Below are 24,314 nucleotides of genomic sequence, written 5' to 3'. Positions count from 1 at the left end.
GTTACCCTCAGTGTTTACACTGTAAGGTTATCCCTTTAAAGAATTCCTGAGGGAAGTTCAAAAGGGTTTTTTTTCTTTGAAAGATTCAGTGTCTTTTTTTGTGTGTATGTCTCTTACTTGAAAGAAGGGAAAGGGAGGGGGGGAGTGAAAAAAAAGTGCTTTATCTGGAAAGAATCGCATCAGCTTCGCACTGATAGAAGCTGCTGTCATCTCTTAAACGGCTTAGCACAGTCAAAAGGCAAGAGGACTTAAAACAGTGTCTTACACAGGGATCGATGGGTGGAACACATAACTCGTAACTACAAAAAAAAAAAAGCAGCACAGGGTGAGAGATAACGGTAATGATTGCATTGAGGGAAGCTTGAGGGAGGCTTGTTCTTTGTAACACAGCTTCAAAGGTGTCTGGATCTGTGCCTAAGCAAACTGTCCTGTGAAGTCGCTGCCTCTGTAGGTCTAGGGAAGGAGGGGGGGATGCTTGCACCCTTCTGTTTCTTAGCAGATGGGACAAAGATTAGTAAATGCCAGGTTAGCGGCTCCCTTCTGCTGCTTCACATTTGAGGAGAGGTTTTTGTCACTTGGTCTCTCGCTGTCCATTCCGGGAAGGCGGCTTGTCCAGGAGAGGGGAAGGAGGCAAGCGGCGGATGGGGTGGTTGGGGAGATCGGGTGGGGGGACGGGATGTCAGTTTATCGATCGCACCTCAGTCAGGAGAGCTGCAGGCGCAGTGCTCTGAGCACGAGCGGCAGCGTGCTTAATGTGATTGAAAGGCAGTTAAAATGGCGGTGACCTTTTCAGGGGGAATTAGATTGCCTGCCAAGAGTGGTTAGAGGGAGTGATAACGCCAGCTTGAGGAAGCTGTCCAGTCTGCTTCAAAGGGAGAGAGACAGAGACAGGGAAAGCAAGCTAGCAGCAAGTACCATTTAAAGCACGAACCGTGCGGTCTGATAGAACAGAGATTGCTGTCCTCTTTAGATATGAAAAAATTGAAGAATTGTAGCTAAGTTCTTTCCACCCGCCCCGTCCTCCTCTTCTCCCCTCCAGCTCCCCCACCAAAAAGCCTTCCTCCGGGCACAGTAGCAAGCTAGTCACCACTGCTCTTCTGGGTTTCTTTTCCTTCAGCAGATCAGTAGCATCAAAAATAACACAGAAGAGAGACAGACTTTGAAAATGTTAAAATGGTAAGCAGGGCATTTTCAGGGAAGCATACTTTCTAAGAAAGATCAACATGACAAGGATCTGTCTGATAGATTGCGATACTCTTGAAGAAGAGAAACACAGGGATTACCTAACTCTGAAGTTTCTCTTTCTTTCTCCATGCTGCCCTCCTCCCAAGCTAGCAAAGGGCTTGTATCTGTTCGTTACTGTCTTATCAAGGGAAAAGAACAGCATGACTTAGTGTATGCATAGAGGGACTTGGTAAAGCCTTATAAGCTGTAATAAACTACAGTTATTGTGGGTGCCCATTTGCATTGGATCTCACATCATGTACAATTAGGGCAGCTGCCTGGAAAGTGGGACTATATTAAAATGTTTAAAAGTTTCCAGCAGATGGCTGCAGTCCCACTATCAGCTTTCTATCTCTGCAAAATCAAGATGTGCTTCAGTTTGAGCAGCAAATGTTATAGGCCAGCCTTCGTCCAGCATGGGTTAGTTGTCCAAGAAGGAGCATTGGGGCAACAGCTATATGCTCCTCCAATTTGTTCTCCCTCTAAATACATGCAACGTTAGAAGCATGCTCTCAAGCATGAGGTCCTGTCCTCGAAATCTAAGTAGATGCTTTTCAGTTCTCCTGCCTCAGCAGCAGGTGTTTGTGAACACAGTGACTTTGCTTGTGTCTGGTAACTGCCTGGCAGAAAACTCCCAACAGAGGAGGAAAACTCAGTTGTGCTTCTCAGTGCAATTTCATGAACATCAAACTCTACAACAAAACTCTGCAAAATCTGTTTGACACGTATGTGGAAACTGAAGCACGGAGAAGCATCTTATCTAATGTTATAAAGATAACAAAGCTGGTGACAGAGCTTAAAAGTCTTGCTCTAGAATCTCACCTCGTAGCCAGCTGTGCCCTCTTTTTCAGATAAAATGTAATGAGGCATGCAGGAAAGCTTCAGGAGGCAAAGAGATTTTCCATTTTTCCATGCCAGGAGGTTCAGCCTGCATTTAAGATCATACTAGTTAAGAGGCTATAAAATGATCTACTCAAATTCAGCAAAAGAGTTTGAACTGAACAGTTAAAGTGTGACTTCTCCTAAGAGACTGTGTGGGAAATAGAAGATGTCGCTGGCATATTTAGGCCTTTTGGAAGAATGGTCTAGTAACTAGAATCATCTTCCCCATTTCTGTGTAGATGAGTCAGAATCCATTCATTTTACCCTGGCAGGCTAAAGCAAACTTCAACTTGGATGCAAGAGCAGTCTGTGGTAAAGAGTATAGGGAATCTTTGCCATAATGAAATTCTTAATCTTCCTCGCACTTAGCAAGAGCTCAGTTCAGTGCCTTTCTCTATCACATTTCCAGTGTCAGCATCCCTCGTTGCTTCGTCTCTAAGTGAATGCATCTATACATCTGAGCATCCTTCCCAGCCTCTCAGTCTTGGTATTTTAGCCTTCCTGTGTTTGGTTTGCTACCTTCTGCTGGTCACTTCTACCTGCTGTAAGCTTCCAAGTGGGCGAGATGTATAAATTTCATGTTTCTCAAGTGCTTATTCTATGCCTTATCCCCCCTTTAGAGGGCTGCCTAGTCCCAGAGCACTCGTATGCCTTACCTCAGCCCTTGTGTAAAATGGTGGTAATCCTGGTAATCCCTCCGTTGCTGAAGGACCGTACTTTGTACTTGTCTGATGGAGTAGCCCAAGCACTCCTTAATGTTTGCAACTCTCTCCTGTGAGAGCAAGTACTTGTCCATAAGGTAATACTTGACCTAAAAATGCTAAGATATGTTTGCATAGTGTTATATACAATAATCAGATGGGCTCTACGTGACTTTCTCCATAGTTTGTATTCACATATAGAATTTGAGGGATTCTGTGGCTAATAAATGTCTCTTGGGTATTGTACTGAATATTAATATCAGAAGTTGACTTTAGTGAGCAGGACAAACGGATAAGAATAGTACGTGATTTTAAAAAAAAAAAAATCAGGATTCTTGCCTTATGTACAAAAGTCATCATGACCCATCATGTAATTGATGCTCGACATCATGTGTGTTTAAAGTTCATGTAATGCTTCAAGGAACAGCATTTTCTTCATTTTGGAACACAAAGTAATCAATAGGACTCAGCAAAGTAAAAATCACTTTAACTGAAAAAAAGAAATTGGTGCTTATAGCTGTTAAAAGTCATGATTCTTGATAGTACATTTTTGTTAACTTGAACGCATGCAAAAATTTAAGAACCTAATTTTTATGCTCAAACTGCCAGAACGCATTAGCTGAAAGGAGTACAATCAACTAAACGTTGCTGTTTGATTTACGTAACACCGACAGCCACTCTAACCAGGGAAAGATTTTCTGTGGGAAGAAGGGGAATTCTCTCTGTTTGACAGTATTATGTATCGTACTTGGAGGAGGAGAAGGAATGTCTGTCACACAGCAACAGAGGAAGGAGGAAAAAAATTAATTAAAAAGAAAACAGAAAATGCAGTTGTAACACCGTGAAAATTGGCAGGGGGAGTAAGGGAGCAGGTAGAGCACCTGAAACTACTCAATTTTTCGAAATTGACTGGGTTTCAAGTTGACAGCATCCCTTTAAACTTCAATTTTCCTAGATCTCAGACATGCAGCATAAGATCTTCCAGTCCCATCTGCTGCACTTGCTTAGCTACTCTCTGCAATCCATTTTTCTAGTGGTCTGTCTGCTTTAGTTTTGAAATTCTCAGGCTTTAAGACAGTCATTTGATTTTTTTTTTTTCCAAGTGTCTGCAGTTTTGCTAGAACTGCAACCTACTTCTTGGACACTCAGGTCAAACTTCAGCCTTAAGCACCCAGTAGTTGATTGACATGATTTTAATAGCATTTTAGAATACAGTTGTTAAGTCAGGGGCAGTGAGATTTTTCTAAAGGAAAAAAGGAGCACAGGTCTCAATGGCTCTAAACAGCTCCTGTCTCCGCATGTCGTCTCTTACACTCAGCGGTGAAACACATTATCGAGTAGTGCCCGGAAAGTGGCTAACTGCGTTTGACACACGCCAACTCCCTGCCTCCACACTGGATAATTGCATTGTCAACTGTTCAGCAAAGTGGCAGGTGACACTGCAGCCGGATTGATTGTCCTAGTATGGAGGCTCCCAAGACTGTCAGCCACCCAATCGATAGAGTTTACACAAGACACCGTGACTGCATCTGTAACTAATTTCAGTTTGAACCTTGTAAGATGCAGCTGTCCCTGTTTCCTGGCCTCTCTTCTCCTTTGCTTGCATCTTCTCACTGGACAAGGAAGTCGCTTTCCCGCTGAAAGCCTGGCTTTATTTCTTGTTTAGGAGCTGGAAGTGAAGAAATCAATGGTGTGTTTTGTGGTTTCAGAGTTGAGGGCATTACAGCACATGGCTAACTAGCAGCTCCAGTTTTGCAATCAATAGGCTGATCAATTGATTAAATTAGCACTGATTTTTCTTTCTTCTTTCCAGCCTAGAAAAGAATTAGTTTGGGGGGAAGACCATATGGGTTTGGCCCGTGAAATTTAGCCCTTGGTTTTCCAGCACTTGGCTGTCTTTTCCCTACAAATACAATCTCTGTGCTCATCATTATTTAAAGCAAACTGCATAGAGCCCCACCGCTGGCAGCGGCCCGCTGTAAGCCAGGGTGTCACTTTCAGCTGTTCACTAGCCTTGCTGCTTCACGCTTGACTGCCTTAGAAAAGTCATCCTCCAAGCTCTGCTGTGCTGCTTTATTATTGGCAAAGTTGCGACATTCCTGTGATCCCTGTCAGTGGTGCTTATTGATCCAGTGATGTGAATCTGCTTAGTGATTCAAGATTACTTTAATTCTCCCTCTTCCTTTTTTGTTTGTTTCCACCCTCTCCCCAGGGAAACAAAAGCTTTCAGATCCACCTTTCCCTGACTGTGGAAAACGAGCCGTAACTGCAAAGACTGTGGCTGTTGCTGCTGCTTTTGTACTTCAGCTCTGGGTTTTGAAGAGCAGCCTTTGAGATAGACATGAGACTGTTCTCACCTCAGTGCATCACGCCAGCGTGAGGCTCTAGGAGGCAGCCACGTGTGAATGGCCACACTAGATCAGACCTTTGGTCCGAGTGTGTTTTCCTCTCTGCAGCCACAATCTGCACCTGATGGGTTAGAGAGGCGTAAAAGAAATCTCTGGAATACTCCTCGGCGCTGCGAGGGGTGGGGAAGCCTCTTCCCTGAGCCTTGCAGCAGCTGGCTCTTACCCTGTACAGCGGAGCTTGCCTGCCCTTTGTTCAGCACACTGCTGCGAAATGATGTTAATGGTCATAAAATTATATGGCCCTTTCTTTAAAGGCAGCTGTTCCTCTGATCTGTTAGCAAAGATCACTGTAAGCCTCCGATATGCTGGTAAGCAGTCAGGTCTCTGGCAGCCCATTTGTGCCTCTGTGGGAGCTAATAGACGGCATCAGATGGATGCATCTGCTATTTCAGGTGTACACTGTAATGACACAGTTGGGTGTCAGTTTTCCAGGTAAATCACTGTTTTGCTTGAAATGGATCTGGCTCCAGAGAAATGAAACCCTCGTCCTGCAAGCAGCATTTCATGGCCCCTGAATGTCATTTTTCCTGCAACAGGCTGGGAAAGTCACCAGAAGAACTATTCTATCCCTGTTTGTGCTAGGAAGAAATGAGGGAACAATTTCGCTGTCCAAAAATATGGCTGGGGAGGTGTTACGGATCTGCAGAAAGACTGCTGTTCAGGATGGCCTCATCTCTGCCTTCCTCTTGTTTTCAAGAATCTCTAACGGCTTTCTCTTTCTTCCCAAATGCCTTTTAAAATAAAACAGCATCCGTGCCATCTTGTCCTCTTAGTACTAGTTTGGGATACTTCAGCAGCTGATGAAATAAACCCAGTTTAGAGCCATTCTCGGGAAGTGTGTGTGAGGCCTGGCCGTGTGTCTGCATAAACTACTTTTATTGCCTTCATTGTTTTTACTCTCCAAGAAGCCAACGAGTGACATTTCGTTGAGAAAATAGAGTGAACGTGCTGGAAAGGGAGGTTGTATAGAAGGGGGTTACTGCAAGGAGTGTAATTAGCAAAGGCTACAGTTCTGGAGATTTATGGGAGGCTTTTCTTCTTTCCTGAACACGTGTAAATTACCTGCAAGCGGAATGAATGCCTCTTCCCAGCCAAAACAGGCCCCAGTAGAGCTGCACATCCCTGAGATGGATTTGGATTTAGACCCACTTACAGAACTCAAAATTCTGGATTTCTAGAATATTTCCAATACAGATTTGACACCCACCCCCCCATTCCTTGGGGGACAAACAGGAGAAATACTAGTTAAACAGATGAGTTTGATCCTCTGCGTGAGCAGCATCTAGTAGCTGCATTCATAATGGTGGTGCAAATAGTAATACTAACATCTTAGTTTTGTTCCTCAGTCTTGTTTGGAGTGATAATTAAATGTATACAAAACAGCTGGCCCCCAAAACTGACTTATCTGCCCAGACAGGAGTTGAGGAGCAGAGATGGGGCACAGTAGGTCTGTGCTTTCCTACCTGTGCTGATGAAATTTGGCTGTGGTCGTTTTGGTCTGCATGGGTCTGGTGGTCTTACCTTTCTACTCACGAGACTGCCGGTCTCTGTGTGAGCTCATGCCTGCGCAGGAGCCAGCAGTGCTGCCAACACCTGAAGCAACATATGTTGTCACTGTGACCATCTGCCACTGAATGCGAGAGAGAAAAGGAGGGACTTGAATGTGAGGCCCTTTTATCTGTTCTGTGAATCTGCTTATATATCATGTTAATGACTCTCGGATCTTAGCTTGAGCCACCGTTCACTTGAGAGATGATGAGATGACTGGTCATCGGGGGATTGCACAAAGGAAGCGAGATTTGAGAAGCAGTGCAGAGGTCAGAGAGGATGCTTAGGCATAGGGGTCAGCATAGGAGAAACCAAAGTGCTATGAAAACTTACGGAAAGGGGAAGAAAAGGATTTCTGATGAAATTTATCTCCAGCCATTATCAATAGGCACATGGAAGAAAGTGGGAAGTGTTTTCCAGTCTCCAAGCTCAGCTGATTCCTGTAGCCTGCCAGTGCCTGCAGCCTGGCAGCAGCGAAGAGGCATGCAAATTTTTTCTGCTTTTCAGAGCTCTGCATCAGTATTTCAGAAACACTGTTGCTTGTATAAAGCACCTGAATTTTTCAGAAACTACCTTGAATTGGTGCTCAGGCAGACTGCTCCAAGGCCAGCCCAAGCAAAGCTGTGTACACAGTGCTGGAGGGTGGTGGGCACTCTAGGTAAGTGATCTTGATAGGTACATTCTGATTGATGGGGGAGTTTGTCTCCCAAACTGTCACAGGGTTTATAGAGGTGCCACTCAATACCAGTGCTGGAATTGCTTGTCAGAGCACCTGGCTACAAGAGCAATGGGGATTGGAGACAGAGCTGTAACTTTGTTTTTTCTCTGCTTAATGGCCCAGGCATCTGACCTGCCTGCTCACTCCTGTTTGTCTGGACCTTAAGGAGGCAGCTGGGATTAAGACTGTCAGAGGATTGTGCTGCTTTAGCATCGGGAGACTAATTGTGTTGGGGCTGGCAGTGTATGACAAGCGGTTGCTTCCCACCAAGTGCACAGCAAGAGCAAAAAATTCTTTGACAAGGAAAGGGAAAGATATAGGAGGGTCTGCATTTTGGTTTGTTCTTTTTTCATCTGAAAGCAGTGTTTTCAAACTCACATGTGGAATTACGTTCTTTAGGCCTTAGGTGACTCTCCTTGTAAGATTCGCAGCTGATCCTGTGAATAACAGCCTCAGGATCGTGTCTCTTGTGAATTCCTAGGTCAAACTCACAACTTAACATTCACTTGTCGGATTTCACTTTATTAACACGTTGGGATAAAGTTCTGGTCCTCAGCATTGACCTCTGGGTAGTGGTGTTGGTTTTAGAGGTCTGCTCTAGGCAGCGTTGCTGATGGCTGTGAATTACTGCACGACCTTCAGAAGCCGAGCCTTGCTGAAGGAACCCTTCCCCATTCCCAGTGCACGCTATTGAATAACAAATCACCCAAGAGTAGTGGTAGGGGGTCTTCTGGAAGCTCCCATTCTCCTCTAGTGGGTCCAAAACAATGCCATTGCAAAGGCCATTTTATTCTGCTTGATGCCCTCTGTGCTCCATTTCACATTTTCCTTGCTCCTGGATGGCAGCGTATGCTGCTGGCAGGAGCTGGAAGTTGTGAGCACTCTTTACACTTGGGCTGAGGTAGCGAGAAGCAGGTGTGATCCTATCAGGCCTTCCTTGCATTTAGTGGTCCTCTTAATCCATTTATAACAGCACTTGTCCAGAAATCTGGTTTGAATGAGCCTGAGATGAATGAATAATGTCAAGCAGTTCAGACATCAAATATTTGAACAGCTGCATGGGTGTTTTCACTGGCTTTGTGCATGGAAGCAACCCTAGGAAGTTAGACAAGAAGGGTCAGGTCGAAATTGTGGCACCAAACCCCAGCCCGCCGGAACTGGCCTCAAAATCCATCCCTGCTGCAGATGAAAGGGTGTTAGGATGTTGGTGGCAGGCCGTTCGCTCCACAGGTGATGCTGGACCAAGCTTTACATCCTGTTCTTTGGTGTTCTCTTGCATGCAGTGGCAGTACTGGGATTTACGGACCTTTTGGTTCACATTGGAAACATGTTTTGTGGATTTTGTTTTTCCTTTTTTTTAAAGCAGCCTCTGAAGTCCTAAAACTGATAGCACAGCTTATATTCAGAGTCTTTTTCTGGATACGTGGAGGTTACTTTGTTTAGCATACAGTTTCTGAATCAGTTTTTTTTACCGTGTTGCAATGCATTGTACTTGATCATGTTCAAAAAAAAAAAAAACCCAACAAAATCCATATTTGGTGAAAATCTGAGAGTTGGATCACCTTATTGCAGCTTCCTTCAGGCCCTGGCCTGGGAGTCTTTGTTTGATCAGAAAAGAAAATTGGCCATTCTCCTGCCCCTCATCTTAACCTATGAACTTCTCTGCTATGCCCTCCTCTCTGACTGAAATGCTGTATCAGATCATCCCAGTGTGTATCTGTCACCATAACACATAGTGTCCAAACCCTTCCTCTGTACCCTCCCTATGTAGTGGGGATAGTAGGCTCTGTTGGGAATGCAGTGGTTCCTATTATAGAGCTAGATTTAGCAAAAAGTCTGCAGAGTATTTTCCTTACAGACTTTAAAGGGATTTTCTTTAAGTACAAAGGTTTTGAGAGCAAGGACACCAGGATTCTGAAGTCAAGGTGCCTTAATATTTGTAAATTGTGACGCAGTAAGCAGATCTTCTTTTCTTAAGCTCTAACCATAAACCACTACTTGTCTTGAGTCACTTGGAAACAAAATTGATGGAAAGGTGCGTGTTTGCTGTATGCTTGGCATCCTTGCAGAGAGAGGGACACAGGGAGCGGTTCCACTTACCTTCACTGTTTTGGACACCTTTCCCCCGCCACAAGGCACTTGCTCCAAGTATTCATTGTCTGGCTAACATTCAGATCACCTCCAGGACTGGCCAAGTCACAGCTCCAGCTTTGCATGATTTGTGTTTCCCACAGCTACAAGAAAAATGAAGACCTGTGTGTCCAAAGTTTATGGCCTTTGAGAAGTGATGGGCTAAAGTAATGCCAGGTGCAGAGGATGGTGTTACTGCAGGTTAAATGCCGTACCTGTAAATTACCACCCCATCGCCCACTGTGACTTCTAAGGCAGCTTTGAAAGACTATCCAGCTTCTTTGACAGGTCTCTCTTACTCCTCTAAATCTTCTCCCAAACATTGTGGTGAACTGAAGGATTCAAGATTTACTAGATGAGCCATTGCAGCAAGAGAAGACAGCTCGTGACATGTGTTGGCTGGCAGCGTGCAGCCAGTATGTGAAACACTTTATAAGGGGTCTGCTGGAAGAGGGCTGCCCCAGTGACACTGCAGAGCTGACCTACGAGTATGGCTCCTGCAGTATCTGGCGTAGACAGTGGATGCTGCATTGTCGATGCTAGTTTTGTTACCTCTGCTGAAAATCAAGGCTGGCAATTACTTTGAAGTAAAAGGTAGTTTATGCTTCTAGGGAAAGGTTAGTCTTAAAATCATTGTCATGCTACAGTTATCACTCGTTAAGGACCTTCTTTATATTCAGGGAAGAGAAATATCAAATCCATATAAACAAATTTTATTGGGGGCTTAATGAATCAGCGAGAGCATCCGTTCCTAGAGAGCGACAGTAAAGAACTGTGTCTGCACGGTGTCCTTGGAAATGAGACCTTCGTCTTGCCCTGCTCTCTGCACAGATGCAGACTATTAGAAATATAGCTCACTCTTCCGGGCTGGGAAAGCGCAAGTTTGCTGCTGACGGCATGAGCTTGTGTAAGTGTGCTGGTGAGAGCCCAGTGGGGTGAACAGACTCAGACATCTGTAGCACTAAAAGGGCTACCCTAACGCTTGGGAATGTCCTCGTTCTTCAGACATGCGCCTTATATTCAGTGCTTCTACATTAATTTTAGCCTGCCTTCTGCACTTAGACCCACGTTCACAGTGTGGAAATGTACCACTTTTGGGGCATTTGTGCAAAGCCAAGGCTACGTCTACCTTACTCTTTCAGTGTTTGCAGGTGGGATGTGCTCCCTGGTCTAGCCACAGACTTAGGTCACCAGCCATCTGGATGTGCCAGGTCCTTCAGGCTCCAGCAGGTACCCTCTGTCTGTGAGCCAGGTGTCCAGGTCTGCTGTCTAGACAGTGGGATGCTAAGTGAAGGAGCGTACTGGAGGCAGCCAGAGTGAGCAAATTTCTATCTGTGTAACTTATGTCCCCAAACAGCTTAGATCCGCTGCAGAATTGAACGCAAATGAGGACCTTGCACCACCCTAGGATTCAGGAGATCTTTGCTTAATTTCCAATCTCATGGGAGAGAGCACATTCAGTGTTAGATCTTATAAAGAGTAAATATATGTCTTCCTTAGTTTCTCTTCTATTAATACACCTTAGGCGGCAAATACCATGTGAAGGTTCATCTTTGTAGGTGTTTGCACGCAGATTCAATTAAAAGAAGCCTGGTTACAATGAGCAATAACACAGTCAACAAAATGCTTGAGAACCAAAATAAATGTATATATTGTTAGAAGGGGGCAATTGTTAGACAGTTTAGTCTCGGGTGGAACTGTGTACACTTGCTTCCTGCTGGAGTTGGGACTGGGCTCTTGCCTGATCCACCCTTGTTGGAAGTGCAGGACTCTTGTTGACTTGCACTGGAATCTGCTCACAGAAGAAGTGCTTGTAAGGGGCTATTAATGACTGTGGAGTCTGATTTCTCTCCCCCACCCCCGACCCCCGAAACAGGTTTGCTATTCTTAAATGCTTTATATTGTAAGCCATAAGCCATGACTAAATGCATTTAAAAAAGAAAAAGGTATTTCTAATTGTATTTTAGCCTCTGCCTGCCCTCTGCATCTGAATTAAGGAGTAATTCAGAATGTCCCTGTGGCCTTCTCTTACCTGCTAGTAGTGTAGTTTTTGTGTTAACCACTTCTATGAAAAATCAGTCTTCCCTATTTTCTGTGAAAAATCAGTCGTCTTTATTTTGCTTCCATTTTTTTCTGTCTTTGAGAGAGACCCTTCCAGTGCCTTCAACTTTAAAATAACTCATGTGGAGAGCAAAAGGTCAAGAATGTTTCGTTTTCAGTGTTGAGGGGCGTTTTAGAGCATAAAATCCAGGAAGTTAGAGCATTTCTGTGAGTGTTTTCTGTGCCGTCTTCTGAAAATTGTTCTTGTGCAGTCTTTGGAGATGGTACCTTTTGTGAGGCTGTTAAGAGTAAAGGACAGCCTGCAGACTGGTGCTGTCGCACCATCGTTAGGAGATCTCCTACACTTCATCTCCAGTTCAAATGCTCATCCACGTGTTTTATTTTCTTCCAGGTTCTGGGTTTATCATGTGCAGTGGCAAGGAGAATCCAGACAGCGACGCTGACCTGGATGTGGATGGAGACGACACACTTGAATACGGGAAACCACAGTATCGTTTTTGAAAGGCTCTTAGTGAGAGGGAACCTGGAGTTGCATCTTCAGCTAGCTTTCAAACAGCACTGCTCTGGGTAGTGGTGGATAATCTGTGTCCAGCCCTACAGGAAATGGCACTGCCTTCCCCAGTTCCCATGTTATTTGAACTAGGAAGGATTCCCAGCTTTGAGATCCTTTTGATGATGCAGCACTACTTCAGACCCGGTTGGTGAAAATCTGTGAAGATCCGGTTGGTGAAATCTGTAGGAGACATTGCAGGAGATCAAAGTTAGCGTTTCTCTATTCTGTTTCATAAGCAATCTCTTGTCTCAATCCAGGTTTCTTCCATATGGATAGCTTTTCCTGCTTCATGGGTAGGAATTGAGTTTATTTTCCACAAGACACCCCTTTGTTTTCAGGGGTTTTGTGCAGTAAACATTTCAAGCACTATTCACCTGCCACTCTGAGAGACTGAATTTTTTTCCTTTCGTTAGACAGTTCATGGGCAGAACTATCATTAAGGGCAGTTTTTGGGAACTTCTCCATCTGGGAGCCAGGCTCTTCGGACACAGCTCTGGGAGAGACGTGTGCAGACTTCTGCCCTGTAGCAGCTGTACAGCCATCAAGGAAGAATTCCTGCAAGGGTATTAGGCAGACATTGCCTTAGCTGTGATGAGGGGGAATGTATAGCTATAGAATTAGATTTAATTGAAATCTGTACCGGCCTTTAAGACTGAAGCCCCAACCCTTAGCTGGTAAATGATCTCTGTACTTCAAACAGAAATAGTGGAATTGTGCGAGTTAGGCTTGCACAGGTTGAGGAACTGGTTTTCCCCTTCTAAGAGGCTGTGGCATCATGCTGCTGTCAAAAGACTTTACTGTTTCTTTCCACCTAAACCAAAACTTTAATCCGAGATTTAAAAGCAAGCCCCTCCTTGGATACCAGCCCCTCTTCTTTTGAGGTGTTCCCAGTTGGAATTAATTTGTTCTGTATCCCAGATAGTGTCCCAACCATCTCAAAAGCCTTTCCACTGTCTGCAGCAAGGCTGTATGTTCCTTAACCCCTTGTGCTCAGGTACACAGAGGCAGACGTTATCCCTTGCACTGGGGAAGAGCCAGGTGAAGCCAAAGAGAGGGAGGCGCTCCGAGGTGCTGTTTTAAAGTAAGTACTGTGCCTTTCTAATTTGCTTTCATTACTTTTGCGGAATCTCAATTTGGAAAATAGCCGTTCACTTGAGCACAAGAGTCACAATGAGAGAGACTTAGTGTGACAGGTGGGTCTCCATTTCTACCCGTGCAGCCTCATAAAGCCTCCCTGCACACTCTCCCTCCCTTAACCACCCCACTGCCCAGCCAGTGCCGTCTTCTCCCTGAGCAGTGCTGGACAGAAGGTGAATTCTGGCGATGGGAAACTGTGCTGTACTAAGGCCTTACACATCATCTTGCTTCACGATGAAATGTGGCCTCTTAGCAGTAGTATAACGTGATGCCATCCGAATCTCGTTCGACACATTAGGAGTCTGGCACCTGGGGTTTGATTTCATTGCATCCCATTATGTGTTGCAGGGTACACAAACTATAATCCTTCTGCCTTCGGCTCTGGGGTTGGGGCAGATCGGGGCAGGATGTGTGCTCTGCCTACATACATATGTGGAGAATGTAGGCAGCCAGCGTTCAGGGCACTTGGGGAAGCATTTCAGGCAAATAAAATGAGTCTTAACAGGGAGGTAGGATTGCTTTCTAAGCCCTCTGCCCTGCATAAAACAGGGCTTAAATTACCCCTCTGTCTCTTTCACTGAGTGATCCTGTGAGGTCAAGGTTGAAGTGATTGATAGAGCAGTGAAATGAAGTTTTCTTACTGCTTAGCTTGCCACAAACACTAGTTCAAAATTAGGTTGCACTCCATAGAAAAATGGCATTTGCCACACTGGATCCAAACCGTTGGTCCGTTCAATACTTAGCTAACCGTGCTAGTCCATAGGCAGGACCTCAAAGATGATGAAGCTCCTTCACAGCCAGGAAAGTGTATTGTAGCAGGAGGATATCGGGGTATCCCTTATCAGTGCCTGTGGACACTTAGTGCTTGGTGAGACGACTGGAGACCTGAGGCCAGGAGACCCAGTTCTTTCATGTGGCTTGCACCTAACACATTGTTTTGCTGTTTGGGCAAGGTCCTTGCATGTCTCCTGGACTTGTTTGCCCATCTCTAAAACAGGAGAGATGATGTTGCTTGTAAAAGCACTTTGAAATTCTGGCAAGTTTCTGTAGAAATGCAGTAGGGTAGCTGATGCCCTGAAGCATAAGCCTACATTACCTTTTGAGTGCAACTGTCTTAGCTCATAGAGCTAAAATGTTATACAGTCACAGGTGTGCAGCCTGCTCGAAAGATTCCTTTCTCTTACAGTCTCTGTTACTGGCTTGCAAGAGAATGGACAGGGTCAGGAGTTGTCTGTACTTCAATGCTGTTGTTCTTCACATGGGAAGATGGAAAAGATGGGGCTTGTGAAGGTGTAAAGTTATTCTTAAAGGGAGCAGCTATTGCAACACAGAGGATTTCTGTTCATGAGTAAGGTTTTCATCTTTGAAATTGTGTATTCAAAAATGAGCCTTAGGTCACAGGTGCTGTTTGAATCCCAAGCCTTCAGTCAGCATCACAACCCCCGTGTGATTCAGCAGAGGTCACAGCTAGAAGTGCGGGTTAGGAGAACACTAGTGGAAATGTGGACTAACACAAAAACACCTCCTGCAGCAGGCCAACTGCTCACATTTTGAAGCCTTGGCTGATGGATAGAAGTATTGAGAGAGAAGTGGTGGGTGGAAGGGTTAGCTTTTCCTGAGCAGCAAAATTTTCCATATGCAACCTTTAGCATTCTGCCCTTTTCTCTTTTAGTGGTGGCACACCCAGTACTCGAATAACACCGGAGTTTTCTAAATGGGCCAGTGACGGTGAGTGTGAACTTGTAAATTATTAATTTGTATGCTACAGGAGGGCAGATAGATATCCCATATCTTCTGATTGCCAGTAATTAGGCAAATGGTAGTTACAAATGCTCTTGCACAGTACCGGCAGATATGTATGCACATACAATCACACTATCTTTTTGAAACTTTACAGCACAATTAACTGTAGTCAGTGACGGCTGGGGGAGTTCCCAAAAATGCAACCTTAACTGGTATGGTGATAAGAGATAGGGGTTGGATTGACTTGCTGTCGTGTCACTAAAAGACAAACTGCTGTATCACAGAGGGAGCCATCAGAGCTTGACTATGCGATGGTGGTGGTCAGCTGCTGGGGGTTTAAACTATGCAGGCACCTGTTGCTTGGGGTTTTTTCAACTGCTTTCTTATCGTCTTCCCTTCTTCAAAAGGGTATGCTAGAGACTTGTATCATGATCTGTTGGGTAGGTCTTGTCCTTGCTGGCCTCTGTATGGCAAGAAGAACCTGCAGCTCTGAAGCCTGCACCTTTAGAGTGGGAACTCTAGGATCTGTCCTACTTCATGACCTGTAGTTGAGCTCCAGAGCAAACGAGTAAATGTGAAATTGTACCTTTGCATGCATTATTTGAAAGTTCATAGCACTGGGGGGGGAGGGGGCAGTGTTAAACCCATTCGACTGCTGGGTTTTTTTATTTAATGCCAGAAGCACTGGAAGTGTAAGCAGCAACCTAGTGGAAATATGAGAATAATAAAACCCGGCGCTTTCCAGCTGTAGATGCCAAATCCATTTCCAGAGCTGGGCAGTGCTGCGTCAGCTCCCTTAGGAAGGGAACTGAAGCTCAGCGACCTGAAGAGACTTGTCCCAGTGATTTTGTTCCCTGTTCTGTTACTGTAATGCTTTGGGCATTTGATTCCCAGCCTTGAAAGTACCTACAAGACATAACTGCTTGCCAGTGCGGGGGGGCGGTGAGTAGAACCAGTTTTGCCAAGGGCATGATGATTAAATGGAGGACATAGGATATCTATCGCAGGCATTTTCTTCTGTGGGATAGGCAATCACATTTATATTCTGTGATGTAGGAGCACTCGCTTGTAGGTGTGTTCAGCTTCGGTAACTACAGCCACAAAGATGATGAGGAAGCAGCCCTGATGGCACTTGCTACGAGCCGTTTTCTTCATACCTTTTACCTGAAGCCATGGTGCTGAACCAGCCCAGGGGCTGGCCCTAGGACAGTTCATCTGGCTCATCTCTGACTGGTATCTCACATCCCCTCCAGTGCTGGGAGAGGCTATGGGGCTGCTGGTAGAGGAGAGCTATGAGCAGACTGTTCTGTCATACTAGTTACTTGGCATATATTTTTTCTCTCTGTCTGTGTCTGAGGGGTCTCAGGAAAAGGGAGAAGCTGAGAGCAGGGTCTGGGCTGGGTGGATTCGCTCCAGATCCACCTTTCTAGAAGTATACTTTGGCATGGCAGCTGCATCAAACCTTTCTGAATTAAATCCTGGCATAAACAACTGGAACATCTGCAAGGGTCAGTCAGTATCTTCAGCCCCGAATCATAGAAGCGTGCTGTACAGAGAGAGGGCCTTCCTGCCAGATAGGGACACGTAGCATCGGTCTCTTCTCTCTCTTTCCAAGAATCAGCATGAAGATGACTCATCGGGGTCCTCTGCTTCTGAAACTGTAATTTGCTCAGACTATTTCATTGCAGTGATCAAATGTTCTCTTACTAATTTGTCTGTTCTTCCCTCAACAGAAATGCCCTCAACGAGTAATGGTGAAAGCAGTAAACAGGAGACCATGCAGAAGACCTGTAAGAACAGTGACATTGAAAAGTGAGTGTAATGTGGATAGCTTTCATTTTTCTTGTTTTAAGGAACCATAGTGTCCCATGTAGTGTTCCTAGAAGCAGTGCTGGTTTGAGGGTAGGTATATTTGAAGCTTTTACCACTGAGAAGGGAAGTTGTGCTCCAACATGAAGCCTGGACTTGGAGCTATTGGTGTCCTGACTTGCCGCTGCTGTGTCCACAGAGGGCCTGTGAGGAGTTCTCCCCCAGATATCTGCGTGGGCAGGTACCCAGTGACAAGGAATTGAGTACAGCTTCCAAAGGGCTTCTGCACTGCAAATTGCCTTCTTTTAAAATATGTAAATAGATATATCCATGCTTTCCACCATATTCTAGTTATGGTGGGTTTTCAAATATGTTGTGTGGTGCATAACAGCCTAGACTAGAGCTGGGACTTTGGGCAGGAGGAGAAGATTCAAACCCACTTTAACTTGACAAAAGCAATTGGCTTGCAAGATGTACTTTGATTTTTTTTTTTTTTTTTTTTTTTTTTTTATTCTCCCTGCAAGATTTCTGCTATCAATGTATCGTGGGATCCTGCCTTTACTGGAGAAGTTTCCTTATCGTTGCATCTTGGGTTTTGAGGGCAGTCCTTCACATGGTCTATTCTGTTTTCTCCATGGTACCTGCATGTTCCACCCTCCATCTCCCCAGCAAAAGGGAACTCCAGCAGCCCCATAACTTGGCAGAAGCCTCACTGAGAGAATTTCTTTTTCCCTTAAGATCCAGATTTTACCTTTGTATGGTTGCTAATGGAAATAATGTCTCAGTTCCTGAGTTTTTTACCTGCAGCCCTTCCAGTTGATTCAGGAGTTTAAGTCCCAGTGTTTGAAGATACAATAGTGCAGGGGCTCCTGGCCATCTCCTTTCCTGTCCATTTTTGCTCCCTGGATATCCTGCAGCCTAAGTCCCGGGTAAAAACAAATGGTTTTATCTGCACTGTGTAACACTGAGTAACAACCTCTATCCTCAGCATCCTTCCACACGCTGCTAGGGTGACTTACTGCTCAGGCAGATTTGACAATCCAAGCCTAAAACTACAGGCCCTTCACTGCTGCCATGGACTGCATTAATTGGGATGGGGCAGTGTTTTAAGTTGATTATTGCCTGACGTAAAATGTTGCCCCAAGATCAAGTGAGAGACAAAACAGCTTGAATGAGGTGGAAGCAATGAAGTAATTGTGGATTTTAAACAGATGGCATTTACATTTTGGGGATGAGGTCCATTGATAATTTGGGATGGGGAAAAAGTCTGGTGGTAGCGTTAAGCTAAAAAAGTTGGGGTTTTTTTAATCTAGTTTGTTCTCCTCCTGCCCCTGTTCCTGACTTGAGAGGTTGTGTCCTTGGCACGTTTTGGGATCTCTGACAGTTCAGGCAGCCTGGCAGAGCGTATGTTCACAGTTAGGGGTTAACTGGGGAAACTCCCTGCTGCAGAGGAAACTTTTAACACTGCTTTGCTGTCTCGGCACTTTCCTTCTTACAAGGCTTTTTATTAGCATGTCCCAAACGTGGGCTGTCTGCTGTTCAGTGCTTCTCGGTGAGCAGATTTTGGCCAAGGAGCACTGAGTTTGGGAGCTTGCAGGTCAGTGCAGAAGCAGCTTTGTCCTTAGAGTGAGCCAACCGTTGCGTGCTGTCTTGGTGGCAAGGACTCATCCCTGCTGGCCTAATCTGTCAGCCTCTGTCTCAGCTGCTGCTTGGCTTCCTTTTGGGCCTTCTGCCTGTCAGCCCAGCAGCCCTCCACCCTCCCAGATCCGCTCCTATTGAAAATCTTTAAACTGCAGGAGCTGAAAGGATTTGACATTTTCCAGAACACTTGAGCTCAAGTGATAAAATTGACATAGCTTTAATAATCTGATCAAAGAGGCTTTAGCTAGCACCTTTTGAAGGATCCCAGAATCTTTTCCAAACAACACTCATGCTAACGCTGCTGTGAAGTGTGGGGAGCATGTATGTGTGTGTGTGCGTGCACATGTATGCACGCACACCTTGCTCTGCAATAACCTTGCCCCGCTAAAGCTTCAGTTCTGCAAAAGGTGCAAAAAGTCAGCAAAAGCCAATAGAAATTACAGGAAAAGCCTTAAGTGTCTTGCTGAGTCTTTCCAATAATGTTGATTTTTTGAAAGTAGCAGGGAGAGCTTTTTATTTAAGGTGCTTTATTTCACTGAGGTTCAGAAAACAAGATGGTGTTTCAGGTGGAGAATTCCTAGCTGCTTTCCGCCCCCCCCCCCCCCCCCGCCTCCTTCTTTCCTTTGAGATTTGTGCATGATAAATAGTTTCTGTCCTGCCATTTAAGGAGTCTGAATGCTCTGTGTGCTTGTCTGTGTAGAGGGGTTCTGTTAAATTAATTGATAACAGGGATCAGAGCTAGAAGCCTACAGAAAAGGAGGGGGAAGGGTTTCACACTGTCTGGCTGCTTCCCACTCCACTGCTGAGCCATGATATATGGCAACCCAGCCCAACAGGCTAAATTGATTCATCTCTAGTTCCTGTTTCTTAATCTGGAGCTAAATTGGTTTCATTTTTCTTGTTTTGGGTGGCGCTTACAGGAAGTTTTTGGCAGCATCACTTTACTCCATTGTTTGTAACTTTAATTTTTGCCTTTAAATCTGAGTGCTATTGATTGGCATGTTAAACCCTGTGTAGCATCTGATTAGCATTTTTAAAAGTGTCCAGAAGCACATGGCTTACCACCTGTGTCAGCCGTGCTCTCTGTTTAGAGCACCAGCTAATAGAGTTAGCAGCGATCCGCGTATTGATCCTTCTCTCATAAGAAAGATGTTCCTTCCCCCTCCCCTCTCCCAAAAATAAGTCTAGGCAAGGAGAGTGGTGTGGGTTGGTTTGTTTGTTTGTTTTTTAATCTGTTAATACAGTACAGCAGGCTGTCCTCCTTTTGGCACGCAGCTGAAGCACTTTGCTTGAGCAAGTTAATTGAATCTAAACTCAGGTTTTCGTGGAAGAGTCTCTTGCATGTAGAACGACTAGATGGGGTTTAGGGCAAGTCTGTGTTTGTTGCCCCGCTCCTTGTACCATGCCAGCTCATCAATAGCTTGGGCAGGTTGACCTCATCTGTGTTGTGTTGTGTTGAACTTCAGATGGCAGCCACAGGTAATGAGAGGTGGTACTGGTCCCACCTTTCCTTCCCAGCCGTGCCAGGTCGTCGATAGCTCGGGCAGGTTGCTCACCATTGACCTCATCTGCGTTGCGTTGAACTTCAGATGGCAGCCACAGGTAATGAGACACGTGGTGCTGGTCCCACCTCTCCTTCTTAGTGCTACAGGGTGTCTCAGCCCTGCTGAGCATTTCTAATCTCGCCAACGTGAGGTGTCTGGGAGACACCCTGGCGTGCTGAAGGCTCACCCCAGCCTTTGCGGTGGCTGGGGTCTTCAGCAAATGGGCAGAGCTCAGCTGGTGTGATGCTCCTTTACCTCTACTCAAGGTGCAGCTTTGCTTGGAGAGAGCAGCTGGTCCCTAATTGCCTAGGCATCCTCCCCGACTCCTGCCAATGTCATACTCTCAGCTGAAGCACTGTTGTGCACAGAGAGCTGCAAAAAGCACCTTCCCCGCAAAAAGTCTTCCTCCCTTCTCCCTCCTGAGATGCCGCCTGCTAGGGTCTGGTGCCATTTTGAAACCAAGGTTCCCCGGGGTTAAAAGCCAGCATCTTAATTCAGAGTGCCAATGTTCAATTTTGCTTTCTGCCACCAGACTAGATTGCAGGCCAGCAAGAGAGTCTGGGTTACTGGCCCACTGGGTCACCTCCCATTTGTTTTCCTCAATTTTGTGTTGTCATAAATTCATTCCAGCCCGTTGTGGTTGATCAGTTTATCTCCGCCGGGGCAGGGAGCGCTGCGAGCATGATATATGGCACAGACCATTGTAGCCAGCCTCTCCATGAATCACTCCAGCTGTTTGGTGTCAGCCCCAAAGCAAACAGGACCCGGCCGCTGAGCGTTGACTACGATGAGCTCAGTATGGGAAGAGACATGACGTATGAATGTTTATTTAATAATTCTCTAATATTTCCAGCGGAGTGTGGCTGTGCCTTCTGGGGGGGGGCAAAAGGGAGGGGGAGGTTGAAGAGGGAAACTCTAATCTGTTGAGGTGGGTCATAAATCAGGCAGACAACATCATTAATCAGGGATGGGACAGAAGTGGAAGGAGGTGGGACTGGAGCTGCCATCCTCGGTGGGAAGGGGGCTGTGCTTCTTTTTTTTTTTTTTTTTTTTTGTAAAACAAATCTTGTTTCTGATTCTGCTTGGCCCCAGCCGTGCTGCCCGCATAATAGCAAACCCGGACACAAGGCTGTTTAGGTGAGTATGCTACCTCCGCTATAAACCTTGCGATACGAGCCTGCCAAGCATTAAATCCCTTTATAATTATCTTCTTTATATAACACTTCATGCTCATCATGCTTCATTGGATGAGACGCTCGTTGGGTTAAAAAGAGGGGTTTAGAGACAAAAAGCAATTGTATTTGTTTTATTTTTCCTGTCTCCTCTTTCCTTCCCTTCCCCCTCACCTCACCTCTTTCCAATCCAGCTGTTCTGACAGCATCAGCTCCAGAGGGGCTCTGGTGTGGCAGCGCAGGAAGGAGCATCAGTTAAAATTAAACGAAGTTTAGGTTGGGGTCCTTGTGCAAAGAGTCAAGCATGCGAGAGCAGTCGGGGAGGTAGGAGCGTCTGTCACAGGGACCCTGCTCCTGGCAGATGGGTCGAGATGGGAGCAGAGTGAGTGTGAAGACAGAGGATTAGCAGAGGCCTGAAAGGGAAGGAGCCACGCTTAAGCTGGTGTGTCAGAGGGAAGCAGAAGCTGTCGTGAATTCACACCAGAGGATAAGCGCTCCCCAGCCCTTCTCCATAGTGTCACACCATTAATAGGCTTTGGTGGGAGATAAGAACGTCATATAGCAAAGACAGAATTAAAAAATTAACCTGAGTCATAAACGAACTAACCCTTTGTGCTCTGCTAAGAGAGCCCATGATGCTGCTGGTGGGTCCAGTCCTAGATCAGCCCTGGAGCCCATCAGATCCAAGTCTCTCAAACTTGAGACAGGATCCAGGCAGCTGAACTGAAGCCTGGGATTGTCAAAGCCAGGCTGAGAAAGCGCTGCTGGGCTGTGCTGCTTGTGTCCAGATTTTTGTCGTTATTAGCTTTTAGTCCTTCCTGTCAGTAATTCAGTAGTATGTCATATGCGCTTGTAATGTATACTGGTGTTCAGTGCTGGAAGGCTGCATAGGTGGATGTTCCGTTTCTTTATGAAGTGAGACTTTGGCATTACTTCATCCTCTAGGTTGCGGTGGTGGAGAGCAGAGTCCTGGGCTGCGTTTCTTTATTCTGCTCCCTCTTTTAACTGTTCAGTAGAAGTTGCATGTGCCAATGATGATGGTCTCAAATGTTATTACCACTGCGCCCACTGAAATTGTATCAGTGTCGTGGTTCATCGTAGGCTAGCGGTTAACGAGGCTCAGCAAGGCAGGCTGACTGTACGAGCTCAGACCTGAGGGGAAGGTGGTATCTCTGTTCAGTGCAGCCGTGTCCAGAGGTTTGGTCTAATTCTCATGCTGTGAGGCAGTTTTCTATAGATACATATTTGACATCTTCATATAGGGAGGGACTCTTCCGTCTGTTGAACCTGTGATGTTTTAGAGCTGAAGTGTCTGCAAACCCAAGGTGGCTGCCAGCTTTGGGGGCAGTAGCATCCCTGTCCCATAACTGGTGAAAACCCCAGGAAGGAATTTTATTCCTGTGTTGGGGGTGCGGTTTAGGCATCTTACCCTTCGTGTCTCTTCGCCTGCCCCTTCTTTTCTTTTTTTTCTTTTCTTTTTTTTTTAGTTTCAGAAATGCTGTTAACTTTAATTTGTGGAGTTGCTTCCTGGGAGTGAAAAATCGATGGGGGGCTATCGCAGTGTGAAATTCGACTGTCACTATTGAGCTATAGAGTTAGCAAGATGTCTTAGAAGGTAAAAAATAAATCGTGGCCCAGCAAGTGCTCAGCTGTGCTATTTCAAAGGGGATATGAGGCTGATGGTCCGTTAGAGGGTACTTCAGTTAGATGGATGATGATTCCCTGTGAAATATTGGAGTTATTCCATAGGTAAGAGAAACTTTAGCTTATAAAACACAAACAGCTGCCTTCTAGCAGACAAATTCTGCCCTTAGATGTGTGAGCAGCTTGTCAGAGAGAGGACACGTACCTAAAATTAGCCTGTTCTGTTTAACAATGTCTCTGATGGAGCATTGTAGATCCTGCTGTGTTCCTTCTGAAAATATTTTGAGGATGTGACTGTTTATTCACATCCCTTACCTACGCTGCAAGAATTAAGAGGCAGGGACTGACTTTTTAATTTTTTTTTTTTAGGAAATGTTTATATGGTGCCCAGATGCTCTCAAGAGAAAAGTAACAATTATTTTTTACGTAGGCTGCGTTCCCTGTTTGGATGGAAATGTTCCTTTGAAGAGCAGAAAAGGGATCATGTTGTGCCCCATCGGCTGCCAGTTTGCTGTCGCGCTCGTGCATCTGTTGAAGGGTAGCCCTGGCTGCACAGGCTCTCTGCGTGCTGGCGTTAATAGGGCTACTGCTTTCTTTGGCACTTACTGACTATTGTGGCAGGACTCAGTAAGTGTGCTGTGCCAGCTGCTGTATGACAACAGGATGATTGTAATTACGGCTCTTGGTAGTTTATGCATTTCTTAGACTATAGTCAGTAAGTATAAATATGAAGTAGTACCAAAAAAACCCCCAGTTTGTATTACTTCTCACTAAACCATGTCTGGGACAACTGTAGAGTCTGTAATTATTTCTCTTACACTTGTGTGCACAGTTGCAATACCGCTGAGGGGAGCTTACTGCTGCAAGGAGGAGTTTTAAGCCACATTCGGTTGGAGCTTGGTAAAGATTTCCCAAAGAATTTAATGACAGAAGAATTCATTGTGCTTTCGTATCTCTTCCACCTGTGTAACACAGAACCCAGCACTGCCTTTACAGAAGCGGTGTAATAGGAAGTAATGTAATTAACGTAGTTTAATAGCCGTGTTGATTTTTTGCCCTCACTTCAGTGTCAATGCTTGTCTTAACCTTACTCGCTCCCCACCACTGTGGACACTTCATCCTATTTCTCCATTCACTTCTTCTTTCTTCCTTTTTGATGGTTTTCATCCCCAAAAAGCCGCTGTTTCCCACTCGGTTGCGTGAGAGTTCCTGCTTTTCCCTCAGATAGCCAGCTCATGACCTGTCCTTCCTCCGCATTGCTGGTTTCCTCTTCCAGCTCTGGGACCACAGTTGGTTATGTGATACTAATGTGCCGTGGCCTCCTTTAATAGCCTCATGTTTCTTTTTGAAGGCATGATTACCTTAAATGATGTTGATTCTGATCCTTTTTTTCCCCCCC

At 45.4% G+C, this 24,314-nt stretch overlaps 1 protein-coding gene across 6 annotated transcripts in view; it reads left to right on the top strand.

Annotated features, from left to right (window-relative positions):
* The window catches only part of RNF220 (ring finger protein 220), a 234,427-nt gene that overhangs the window by 187,848 nt on the left and 22,265 nt on the right, over nucleotides 1–24,314 (top strand). For all 6 annotated transcript variants that reach the window (XM_076340347.1, XM_076340344.1, XM_076340348.1 and 3 more), the window contains 4 exons: nucleotides 12,064–12,160; nucleotides 13,220–13,306; nucleotides 15,035–15,090; nucleotides 16,839–16,917. In XM_076340347.1, coding sequence (XP_076196462.1) covers nucleotides 12,064–12,160; nucleotides 13,220–13,306; nucleotides 15,035–15,090; nucleotides 16,839–16,917 — 319 coding nt within the window. The remainder of the gene's footprint in view (nucleotides 1–12,063; nucleotides 12,161–13,219; nucleotides 13,307–15,034; nucleotides 15,091–16,838; nucleotides 16,918–24,314) is intronic.

The sequence above is a fragment of the Aptenodytes patagonicus genome, chromosome 5 (genome assembly GCF_965638725.1).
Source record: "Aptenodytes patagonicus chromosome 5, bAptPat1.pri.cur, whole genome shotgun sequence".
Classification (NCBI taxonomy): Eukaryota; Metazoa; Chordata; class Aves; order Sphenisciformes; family Spheniscidae; genus Aptenodytes; species Aptenodytes patagonicus.
The sequence above is the reverse complement of the archived record's forward strand: the minus strand, read 5'-3'. Positions and strand labels throughout refer to the sequence as shown.